Source organism: Copadichromis virginalis, linkage group LG4 (assembly GCF_057382275.1).
Source record: "Copadichromis virginalis isolate Kocher_CV1m ecotype Utaka linkage group LG4, C_Virginalis_male_GT1.1, whole genome shotgun sequence".
Classification (NCBI taxonomy): Eukaryota; Metazoa; Chordata; class Actinopteri; order Cichliformes; family Cichlidae; genus Copadichromis; species Copadichromis virginalis.
The window spans coordinates 19,278,908-19,290,866 of NC_140621.1; the positions used below are offsets into that span (position 1 = coordinate 19,278,908).

Genomic DNA, 11,959 nt, shown 5'->3' on the forward strand with positions numbered 1-11,959 from the left:
TGACAGAACAGATTAGTCAGATCAGAGTACAATGTATAGTTAAGTTTATTTCTTAGGGTCAGACTCTATAGCAGTTGCATTAGACAGCATGGTCTCCTCCACTTCAAACTCTGAGGTGGTGTTGACATGGGGAGCTGCAGTGGTGCTGTTGTCCAGAGAGGATTCTTCAAGGTTCACTTTAGACTCAGGAGCATCTTCTTCCCCACCTGTAATTGGAGGAAAGAGAACCCCACATGATCACTGTTCAAATTTTAAAAGACTTGACAAGACCTTAGTTTACCTTTTCCAGCCGTTTCACTTTTGCCATCAGTCTCTTCAAGGTCTGGTGCAGACAAGTCAGGAAGCAGTCCTTTCTCCAAATCTATCATTTTAAGAAGTTTCACTTATAACAAAACCAGACTAAAAATGAGTAATTACTGTTGCCCTTCTGGTTACCAAGTTTGTGTATTCCACTTCTCCACTTGCTGCCATACACAGCAGGTCCGCCGATTTTATTGAGACCCACAGGCAGCTTCTCCACAGGTAGAGGCCTGCTCTTCTGTGAGTGCAAGACCTTCACTGGTCCTAGTTTAGCTTCATGTTCCCACACTTCCAAAAGAAAATAGGACACCATCAGACTTTCAAGCACAAAACTGGGTTAATGCTGACATCTAGTGGTGACCAGCATGCACAAAACTAAACAGCAGCTACAATGGACAGACTGGAAACTCTACCCTGATTAGTCCTCAGTGGTTCAGGTTCCACTGGTTTCCCAAACCCACGGGGACCAAATCTCCCTTGGCTGATGGGCTTACTGCGGGGCTGGACGACTTCATTCTGGCTTTGACACTGCCCACAGAGGTAGTCGTTCCCATCAGCTGACCGCCATCTGAAGAGAATCATTGGCACGTTTTAGTCAGTCCCACATGCATTGACTTTCAATCATCTGTTGGACACTTTCAGACACACCTTTCATTTATGAAGGTGCATGCTTTATTTGTGGATTCTGCATCATTCACTGGGACAGCAGTCAGATGGCATGTGATGTAGACCTAACAAGAGAATTTGTCAGGAAGATAAAGAAAGCACATCTGCAAGAGTACGACTTACTGCCACAATACATTCTCACCTCCCCGTTGTCGGCATTGTGGAACCTAAAGGCATCGATCACCAAGTGGAGCTTTTCGTCTTGTGCTCTGGGTAGGAAGAAGGCCCTCGACCCTGGAAGCCTTGAATCAACCAAGCACCTAAACAAGATTTTAGGGTAATGTGAGAGTCAGATAAACTACACTTAACTTGCATTGACTGTAGAAACTTTAATAAACCTCAGGTCTGCATAACTCAAACCATTCTAGCCAGCCTTTACACCATCTTCATCATCAACAGTTACACATCTACTTACCAGAGTGTCTTCTAATAAAGAAGGTTAGAAATGAAGCTTTGAAACTTTGAATACTTAGTATTTAGAGAATTCAGTCAGCTCTTATTATGACACCAAAAGGGGGCAGATCTAGAGAAATTTTCTTAGGGTGGCAAATGGAGAAATCAAGTAGGGTGGCAAAATCAAAGCCTTTTTTCTTTTTTTTTACACATATGCAGGTGTTACATTCTGTAATATGCGAGGTTTCAGACGTCACCAGTGATCCCACTCTCCCTGCTTTACAGAGAGCGCAGTCTGCCTTTTCGACTCGCTGTGAATGCCTACTAGTTAAACTGTGTGTGCAAAGCCGAGGTTAGCTGAGTAGGGTTTGTTGTATTGAGTTATTCTTCCTCCCTTCCTCAAGCCTCATTTACTTATCTAAAATGCCCTTTGTGTGTGTATGTAACGTTGCCCAGTGGCTTGCTGTGCGCAGCCCTCATGGTTTTCAGTTATACAATTGGTAATACAATCCCTGTTTCTGTTAGATTCCTGTGTAAGAGCTGTTACTCTCCCCCTGGCCTCTAGCAGAGGGGGTCGTAACAGTCTAAATGTGCAGAAAGCATTTGTAGAACTTGAACCTAAATGAAAGTAAGAATGAGCCAGCAAAAGAGTCCAGGGTCAGAGATGTAGTAGAGTCTCCAATGTCGAAGCTTACGAATAAATTTTAAATAGAGTGTACATGTTTTTAATGGCAGTGTTTTCTGGTATGATTTGTTTGGTAATTCAGGTTTTATTTAACCCATTTAATGTTGTTCTATAGTTACCATCATACTATAAAACTTTTGAGATCATTCATATGTAGAAAGATGTGATTGTGTTACAACTCAACCCTTTTTTTTATTGTCATCATTTATCAAACTAAGATATTTTATGGCAGAACTTCAAACACTCCACATGCACCCGATACTGATTGTCTTCCAGCTATCATTTTGATTAAATATTAGTCATACACTGCACAAAAACCCTTTGATGCACTTACTGTAATGCCCACAATGAGTCTATGCTTCTTCAGCCATCACATCTCTGTGTTTTGAAAGTCCTTCGACAGCTGCAAGGAACAATGTCAGTATTTCTGCCTTCTAGAAATTGTGTCACCAGGGTTGAATAAACTGGATTTGCCTGCACAAGCTGGTCCCCTGAGTCCATTTGTTTGTTCTATGAAATCTGTGAGACACAAAGAAAACAATGCAAATGTTGGCATAGACGTATTTAAATGAATGTCTACATTAGATCAAAGTCAATACTTTAGCAGTGAGAGATGCCATAGAGCTTTATCAAGGACTAAAATAGTTCTTTCTTTTGTTATATGAATCCACCTTTAATTGTGCAGCATCACACAATTGTGAGGACGAGTTCGTTTTCCAGGTATTTGCTGTTTACTTACTTGCTGTTGAAAGTCATCAAAGAGCTCAGAGTCAGGGTGTTACTAAGCACAGCATCTGAAATAATGTTACAGGATTAAACCTTGTTTAACCGTGAAACTTCACTGTAGGTCACTGTAGGTCAGCTTTTCTGTTATTTAATTATCTGCTATAGAAAATCGTCTTTTTCCCCAAGAAATTTGATTCTGTTTTTTTGTTTTTAAGCACTGACAAAATGTTAGTTAGTTTCTTTGTATGTTGTTTCAATAATACTGTATCATGAGTGACAGTGAGATACTTATTGTGGGGTGTCTATTGATTCCCACATCTACTTACCAGACTATCTTCTAGTTAAGAAGGTTACAAAGGAAGCTTTGAAGCAGTTTTACTTAGTATTTAAAGAATTCAGTCAGCTCTTATTATGACTGCTAAACACTCATTTCCTGAGTATTTCCCCTCATTTACAATAAAAACATAACCTTGAGTATATGTAATTGCAGGGCTTTTTAATTGGGCTGATTCTCTATATTGTAGCTTCAGCTTCCAGTTATTTATGCAGAAAAGTTATATATGTGTAAAAAACAACACTGGATCCCTTTGAAACAGGTAACGAGTGCAACTTAAGTGAATCTGCCCATTTTCTGGGCCTGATGTTGGGTCAGGTGTGAGTGTGCCAGCACAGCAACCAATGAAGTCTCTTCTCTGTCCTGAATCAGGACCAGTCACCCCACATGTTTCTTATCTGTCATAGTTGTCATGGTACTGGGTCTCATGATCCAGTGTTTGTGTTTTTGGTTTAATATTCTTTGATTACTGTTGTTCTTGGTTTTGGTTATTCTTATTTTTCAAGCTCTCAGCAATCTTAGTTCTCCCTCCCTCTATTTTCATCTTTTTGTTTAGTTTCTGTTCCCGTGTCCCACGTGTCATGTCTAGTCACCCCGGTCTCTATTTTCGCTCTGTTTTCCCAGTCAGTGAAAACAGAGTGAGCGACGGATAATAGTAACAAACTCATCAGTGAAACAGACTCTCAATCAACACGTGTCATTTATCCATCAGAGTAATTGTGCATTCTCCTCAAACGAGCCACACTGATTCACAAACTGTTATTGAACTTGTAAACTTTTTACTCTAAGTAAACATCACACTTTCTTGTTGTTTCTTGTTGTTTCTTGTTGTTTCTTGGCAGTTTTAATAGGAAAATGCGGCACAGGCATCTGAGTGTTTCAGGTTTTCAGTCCAAACAAGCAAACACCACTTCACTGCAATATTCTGACGACTTCTTCAGCTCCTGGTGATCATGTGTTGATCACTGACAGTTTGTACTACTTTTTACTACGTATACCTACTATAGCTCAGGGCAGGGATAGCTCAGTATGTAAAGTGGTCGCCCCATGATCAGAAGGTCGGCAGTTCGAATCCACTTAACGGCTACCCTGAGGTACCCCTGAGCAAGGTACCGTCCCTACACACTGCTCCCCGGGCGCCTGCTTAGTGGGCTGCCCACTGCTTCACTGAGTGAATGGGTCAAATGCAGAGAAAAAACAAGTAATTTCCCCATGGGGATCAATAAAGTATCCATTATTATTATTATACCCCTGCAGTTTTAGGTATAAGTGGTTGTAATTTGTTTCTCTTTTATCCCACACAAAATTCAACATGTGATGAATAAACACGTTTTAGGAAATATCATGAAATACGAGATGCTGTGATTTTAACACAACATGACGCGCTCTACTGCAAGAAAAGAATTGCAGTAGTCAACCAATACATAAATCCATGAATCAGCTTTGTCAATTGAGACAAAATGTAAACAATCCCCACCTTCTATGTCTAAGAATGATTCCTGTAAGACCCAATAATGCCATATTATGATCAACAGTATTGAATACTGTTTTAAGAACTAACAATACCAGTATACCAAATATAATTTCACACCTTTCATGAGAACAGCTTCTTTGCTGTGACATTGATGAAAGCCTGATTGGAAGATTTCATGGTAGCTATTAATACTCAAGTACTCACTAATTTGGTTAATATCTGCTTTTTCAACAATCTGAAGAATAAATAGACCAATAATAAAGCCAATAATTATTGTACTGTGTTATAATGTTAAAATACGTCAATTTCTCTCTTTTTCACAAGGAGCTTCATAACCGAAGTTTTCAGTGATTCGGGGAAAATACCAGGAAAAAGACTGCAGGGGCTAAATGACTAAGGGAAGAAAAACCCTGGCAGGACATGACGAAGAAGATGAACGATGTAACACAGTTTACTAAGCGTTTTGCAGTAAGTGGCAATACATCAAAAACGAAAAGCTCAATTTAATCTGCGTTGATGTAACCGGTGTGTTCCTGCGTTGTGTCTGACAAAGAAAGGTAAAAGAAAGAAAGACCTCCAAGTAAATAACGTGACCGCTCCAGCTCCTACGACCAAATACAAACAGTGGGGAAGAGGGTTAGCTCAACCCATCACATCTTCCAAGTGTTACGATTCTTTGATGTGGGGTTGAGAACAAAACCACCAATACACCAACCAAGTAGATTCAAAAAACTGATGTATTAAACACACGTGTGGGAGAAGCACACAACGTCACCGTCTGCATAGATCTCAACTAAAAAACACATCAGACAGTTTTTGTATATCAGGTTCAGCCTCTTAATGCATAAGCAAAAACATATCATATCATATCATACGCCTATTACAGTTAGTGACCTTTAGACACTTCCTATATCTGTATTAAAGAACTATTTTCAGTCGTCTTAGACTGCAGATATTTCCTGTCGTTCTATTCTTTTCGTACCCGACCGGAGCACATCCTGTCCTTAACTGTAGCTAAGCAGGCACGTCTACAAGTTACAAGCAAAATGCTTTTTTAAGGCTCTGCGCGTTCAATAGCTTCTAGATTAACATGTTACTAATAAAAGCCCTCTTATCTAATAATGTATTTTCCACACAAGCTAGCCAGAATTATATATTCATGTTAGTGTTAACGGTGCCCAAAACACATTTATGGCACACACATACTACACATTTATTGCATCTAACAAAAACAGGCACAATGATGACAATAACTGAACTAAAATCACAATCAGAAACATCAGGGTGGATAAATATACATTATATGTGTGTTGTACAGTGTCTGGAAATAAATCACACCAAGCTTTCTCACAGGCAAATTGTAGAAAACGGGAGAGGCCAAAGGGGTACACTGTATTTATAGGGTTGCACCAAAGAAGAAGAACAATGAGGAGGGGCTCTAACTGATAAAGAACATAACTACAGGCTTGAAGGTCCTAAAAGTCAGGTATAAACTGGAAAATAAAATATGTGGTCTACAACACATTTTGTGTAATTACAACAATATGTAATTCATGGCCCAGTTACATTGACATTGAGTTTAGTTGATTTAATATTTAGATGACTATGACAGATACACAAGACCAAAAAAGACTGAAGCAAGAAGCACAACAAGACAGATGAAACAATAAACACATGTGTTGTCCTCCAAATTAGAGTACCTTTCTGAAAAGGCAAAAGCATCGTTTTGACGACTCTGTGTGCTATGGAGCACATCATGCTGACGTGTGTTTTATTCGTGAGAGGAATTTTTTCTACTGGATCACAATAAACAACAACAGTCCCAGACAAGCGAGGTGTCCCCACATGTTTCTTATCTCTGATAGCTGGGAGTCATCAGCGTTGCTTCTATAGCGGTTTCTGAGAGACATCAGTAAATTGATGTCATCACTGTCCATGGAAAACCTCCTGATCGCTCTTAAGAGGCTAGTAGTGATCCCATATGTATGTTGTGGATCATACGCTGTCCGATGATATCCAGCTGCCTCATAATGCTGTGTGATATAGACTTGGTCTATTATACGTGAAGTTCGCCGTCTCACATTCTGCTCCCTGACTCTGATTATGATTCGAGCCCTGTTACCGTCCTCTTGCTCCGATTGGATGACCTGAGGTGGAAGTTGCAACGATCCTTCTCGATGGATATTACCAAGACTGTAGTATCGGTATCCCCTCGGCAGTGGCTCTAACAGCTCTTCATCGTTGCGATATTGATGTGAGCCATAATCACGATGGTTTGGGCCAAAGGTCAGACTTATGTCATCATTTGTGTTGATGTCAATTTCATTGGCAAACCAGTGGAGGAACCGGAGGCAGTCCTCTTGGGCAGATGTGTCAGAGCCTACTGACCTCAGATGAGTGATTGAGTTGAGCTTTCTTACAGCTGACACAGAGCTGAAGGTCAGGAGGAGAGCCACACAGCAGCTCATCATTCTTCCAAACATCTTCATCCTGGAGAGATTTAAGAAGTTGTTGTTGTTATTGTTCATGCATACTTTATATTCTGACATTCATTACGTGATTCATGACCAAGTGAAACGATTATGTGATGACTGCATAATGTGATTAATAGGATAATCATGATTAAGACAACTTTAAATGTACTCCTAGTTTATAATTTGATAGCCATTCAGCCACACAAACTCTGAAACAGGTTTTACTTGTTTTTCTCCTCTCTGGTTTATACCATCTATTATGGGTTCGAATTGCATTTTAAAATTTTGCTTTCTTCAACTGAAATCAAAAGTTAGTTTTTTGATTAACTGTTACGAGAGGCTTGTTAGTGAGAAATGTTGTTTTCTCAAACAGCTTTAACTTTGTGACATAAAGAGAGAAAATCACACTAATAACTTGTATCGGTAACTTGAAGCCTCCTGTCAGCTTCAGATAAACAGGGAAGGATCGCTCAACAATAAGTTGTCAGAGGATTAATTAAACAAAGCAAACCAAGTAATTCTTTAACAAAGAAGTGATGCATATTTTATAGCCATTAGCAAATTGAAACAACTACATATTTGAGTGCTTTTTCATTCATCTTTTTATTTTTTCCCACTTAGCCATTACACTTCTGTTAACCCATAATTTTATTTATTTATGTTGTCAGGTGGTTTCATGATACTCACCTCTCCATGTGTCAGAAAGTTAAACTAATAACATCAAAACTAGATCATTTTGCACTTGAATGAGTATGCTTCCAATTTAAGAGAAAGTGGACAAAGTACAATCCATTTCATCGTATCTTTAAATATTTTGTCATTGGTAGAATAAATGGAGCATTAGAAAAGAGGGTAAAGTCATGTGAGTGAAAATAAAGAAAATGAGAGAACCTGTGTAAGTCTGCTGCTGCTGTTCGTATGAGGACAGTCGTAGCTCCCTGTATGCTTTGCTGTTCTTGTAAATAGAACCAGACCAACAAGTTCTGCTAGTTGATAAGATGAAGCTTGATGATCCAGCCATTTTGATGAGAGTATTATCAGAATCAGAATCAGAATCAGAATCAGAATGGGTTTATTGCCAGATGTTGAGGTTTACAACATTAGGAAATTGCTGCGGTGCTTCAGTGCAAACAATAAGAATTAAAGTGCTATGTAGAAAGAAAGATATGTGCAACATCAACATTAAAGAGCAACATCATCATGGATTTAAGTGTTTCTAGTTTAACAGTCACGTAAAAGCGGATTATTGATAATTGTATGAGCAGGTTTAGGTCCAAAGTTTAAACATGGACGTGTCTGCAGGGTGAGTGACGCAGTTGTCGCCATAATAAACTTGTTAGTTGTCTCTTAGCTAATTTTTATTTTCACAAATGCAAATACAGTAGCCAAAAGCCTAATTTTAAACACTACTACAATGATACTGTATCTTACATAAAATTGATTCGTGAATTACTTAATAAAAAGGCTATGAAAACTATTAATATTTGTACTAATTACAAATTATTTGAATGTATTTAACTTTTTATATCAAGTTTAAAAACAAAACAAGGAGGTCGAGGCACGATGTGCCGGGAGTGCGGTGTTCCCCCCGCACTCCCGGCACATCGGGAGCGCACTCCCGATGCTCGACCTCAGCTTCGAGCTGGTGGGTAACAGACTTCTCCAAAAACGAACACTTTTACAAATATGCGCAAATATGTCTTGATGAACCGATCAGATATTTGAAGGTAACACAGCTACATTCATGCCTGAAAACATCTTAAACGTTTATCTTATAAGTTTATTAAAAGTACTACTTATCCTCACAATAGTTTTGCGATCTCGCAAAAGTTCATCTTATTTTTTTCTCTCATGTCCCAAGTGGCCACTTCATTTTATCTTTAAATATAGAAAAAAAAATTCTGCATTAGGGCAAAATCATGTGAGTAAGTGAAAAGGAATCCACCAGGAAACTTACCTTTGTAAGTCTGCTGTTGTTTGTGTGAGGACAGTCGTAACTCCCTTTAAGTTTTGCTTTCCTGGTAAATGAAACCAGAGCAATAAGCTCCGCTAGTGGCGAAGATGAAGGTTGACAATCCAGATATTTAGATGAGGCTACTAAAGAGCAACGCCATCATGGATTTAAGAGTTTCTAGTTTAGCAGTCACGTGAAAGCAAATTATTGATCATTTTATGAGCAAGTTTATGGCCAAAGTTTGAATATGGGCGTGTCTGCCCCACTGTAGGGTGAGAGGTTGCAGTATTGTTTAATATAGGAGCTGGTTACAAATGAATTTCAAATAGTGTACACATTTATTCAGTGGCAGTGTTTTCTTGTATGATTTGTTTGGTCATTCAAGTTTCCTTATTTAAAGGCGTTCTATAGTTACTGTCATTATATTAACAAACTTTGAGATCCCTACATAGAAAGATGTGATTGTGTTACAACTAGAGATGGACCGATCAGTGTAACAGCAACAGTCTGGGTCAGTTGTAACAATAATGCAGATGTTACAACTTACCACACTATTACTTTAACTTATATTAAACAAGTTGGGGCAACAACATCAGCAGAGAGAGGTTCACTGGTCGCTTTTGTATATGCGGTTAATGCCATTGGCAACACAATTCCTCCACTGTTTGTGTTCCCACACATACATTATGCAGACCTCTGTGTCAGAGATGGACCAGTAGGAAGTACTGGTAGTGGAAATAAATCAGGATGGGTGCACGAAACAGATTTCCTCATCTTTCAAACAGTCAGCTCCTGCTGCCAACATGATGTTTCATAAAAAGTAATGGAACTGCGATGCTGGTGAACAACTACATTTTTTCAGCTTCATTGTTATGTTCAAAATTGGTGCAAGAGTTGTAGGTTATAATGCCCACTGAGCCAATGAAGCCAAACTCAAGGAAGACCAACCAAAATTAATGAAATATTCAGTTGCAGAAAATTCCATAATTTGTCTTTTTTGGGGGGTTGGAATATGTTCAAAAGCTAGATTTCTGCATTCTGTCACACACACACAGAGCTACATACACTGAACAAAAATATAAACGCAACACTTTTGTTTTTGCTCCCATTCCCCATGGGATGGACGTAGAGACCTAAAATTCATTCCAGATACACAATATAACCATCCCTCCCAAACAGTGGTCACAAATCAGTCCAAATGTGTGGTAGTGGGCACATCTGCTATATTGAGATAATCCATCCCACCTCACAGGTGTGCCACATCAGGATGCTGATCTGACATCATGAGTAGTGCACAGGTGTACCTCAGACTGCCCACAACAAAAGGCCACCCTGGAATGTGCAGTTTTTTGCGCTATTGGGGGTCTGGGGACCCAGAACCGGTCAGTATCTGGTGTGACCACCATTTGCCTCATGCAGTGCAACACATCGTCGCATGGAGTCTATCAGATTGTCAATTGTGGCCTGTGGAATGTTGGTCCACTCCACTTCAATGGCTGTGCGAGGTTGTTGGATATTCGTGGGAACTGGTACACGCTGTCGTATACGCCGGTCAAGCACATCCCGAACATGCTCAATGGGTGACATGTCCGGTGAGTATGCTGGCCATGCAAGAACTGGGACATTCTCAGCTGCCATCTGCCCTGAACAATGTGAACCATGATTCATCCGTGAAGCGCACACCTCTCCAACGTGCCAGACGCCATCGAATGTGAGCATTTGCCCACACAAGTCTGTTACGGCGACGAGCTGGAGTCAGGTCAAGACCCCGATGAGGACGACGGGCATGCAGTTGAGCGTCCCTGAGACGGTTTCTGACAGTTTGTGCAGAAATTGTTTGGTTGTGCAAACCAATTGTTCCAGCAGCTGTCTGGGTGGCTGGTCTCAGACGATCTTGGAGGTGAACCTGCTGGATGTGGAGGTCCTGGGCTGGTGTGGTTACACGAGGTCTGCGGTTGTGAGGCCGGTTGGATGTGCTGCCATATTCTCTGAAACGCCTGTGGAGACGGCTTATGGTTGAGAAATGAACATTCAATGCACGGGCGACAGATCTGGTTGACATTCCTGCTGTCAGCATGCCAATTGCACGCTCCCTCATTGCTTGTGGCATCTGTGGCATTTTGCTGTGAGACAAAACTGCACATTCCAGGGTGGCCTTTTGTTGTGGGCAGTCTGAGGTACACCTGTGCACTACTCATGATGTCAGATCAGCATCCTGATGTGGCACACCTGTGAGGTGGGATGGATTATCTCAATATAGCAGATGTGCCCACTACCACACATTTGGACTGATTTGTGACCACTGTTTGGGAGGGATGGTTATATTGTGTATCTGGAATGAATTTTAGGTCTCTACGTCCATCCCATGGGGAATGGGAGCAGTAACAAAGGTGTTGCGTTTATATTTTTGTTCAGTGTAAATGGCTCTAAGTGCATTCATGTGTTGAATAAACAAAGATTACATGTTAATGTTTTGTTAGTACCCTTATTTCATTGTGTTACATTTCACCCCAGGATATGTTACAACTAACCCAGACTAGGGGGTTAATTGTAACATTTCACTCTTTGTGTTTGAGACCATACCATTCAATGGGTAATTGTGCTGCAGAGAAAATAGCTGCACTATTTAATAGCAGAGACATGTAAATACTTTGCATCACATTTTGAATCCACTACCTTAAACGAGCTCCAATTTACAGACAGAAATGTCAAAAATGTTACAACTATCCGATAGTAGTTCATCTCTGAATGTTTGTAAAGCATTCCAGCCTTAAGCTTAACAACCGATATATGGGGCGACTGCCTCTCTCTCCCTCCCTCTCCTGCTGCTACTTCAATCATGAAACTGATCAATGATCAGCTGATGGCTTTTCTGTCGCGAGTCTGTCTCTCTTCTTTGTTTTTGGCCCACTTTGCACCAGAAAGAGGAAACCAGCGGCTGAACAACAGCAGC

General features: G+C 40.2%; 1 protein-coding gene and 1 long non-coding RNA gene across 2 annotated transcripts; both read right to left on the minus strand.

Annotated features, from left to right (window-relative positions):
* Positions 1-45: 45 nt before the first annotated feature.
* Positions 46-1,350, minus strand: LOC146711250 (zona pellucida sperm-binding protein 3-like). Its single transcript, XM_085452956.1, has 7 exons — positions 1,346-1,350; positions 1,109-1,226; positions 949-1,031; positions 714-868; positions 436-588; positions 281-361; positions 46-206 (listed from the first exon to the last, which is right to left on the minus strand). Exons 1-7 carry the CDS (start codon positions 1,348-1,350, stop codon positions 46-48), a joined length of 756 nt encoding a protein of 251 aa, XP_085309082.1.
* Positions 1,351-5,774: 4,424 nt separating this feature from the next.
* Positions 5,775-9,260, minus strand: LOC146711251 (uncharacterized). Its single transcript, XR_014920283.1, has 2 exons — positions 9,010-9,260; positions 5,775-7,068 (listed from the first exon to the last, which is right to left on the minus strand). It is a non-coding gene; the product is annotated as an uncharacterized LOC146711251 (long non-coding RNA).
* Between the last annotated feature and the right edge of the window lie 2,699 nt (positions 9,261-11,959).

Excerpts from the sequence above, each read along its gene's own strand:
- LOC146711250 (XM_085452956.1), bottom strand. Across the intron at positions 869-948 it reads TGCACCTTCATAAATGAAAG|ATGGCGGTCAGCTGATGGGA; the intron begins GTGTGTCTGAAA and ends GATTCTCTTCAG. Across the intron at positions 362-435 it reads AAGTGGAATACACAAACTTG|ATTTGGAGAAAGGACTGCTT; the intron begins GTAACCAGAAGG and ends TTAAAATGATAG.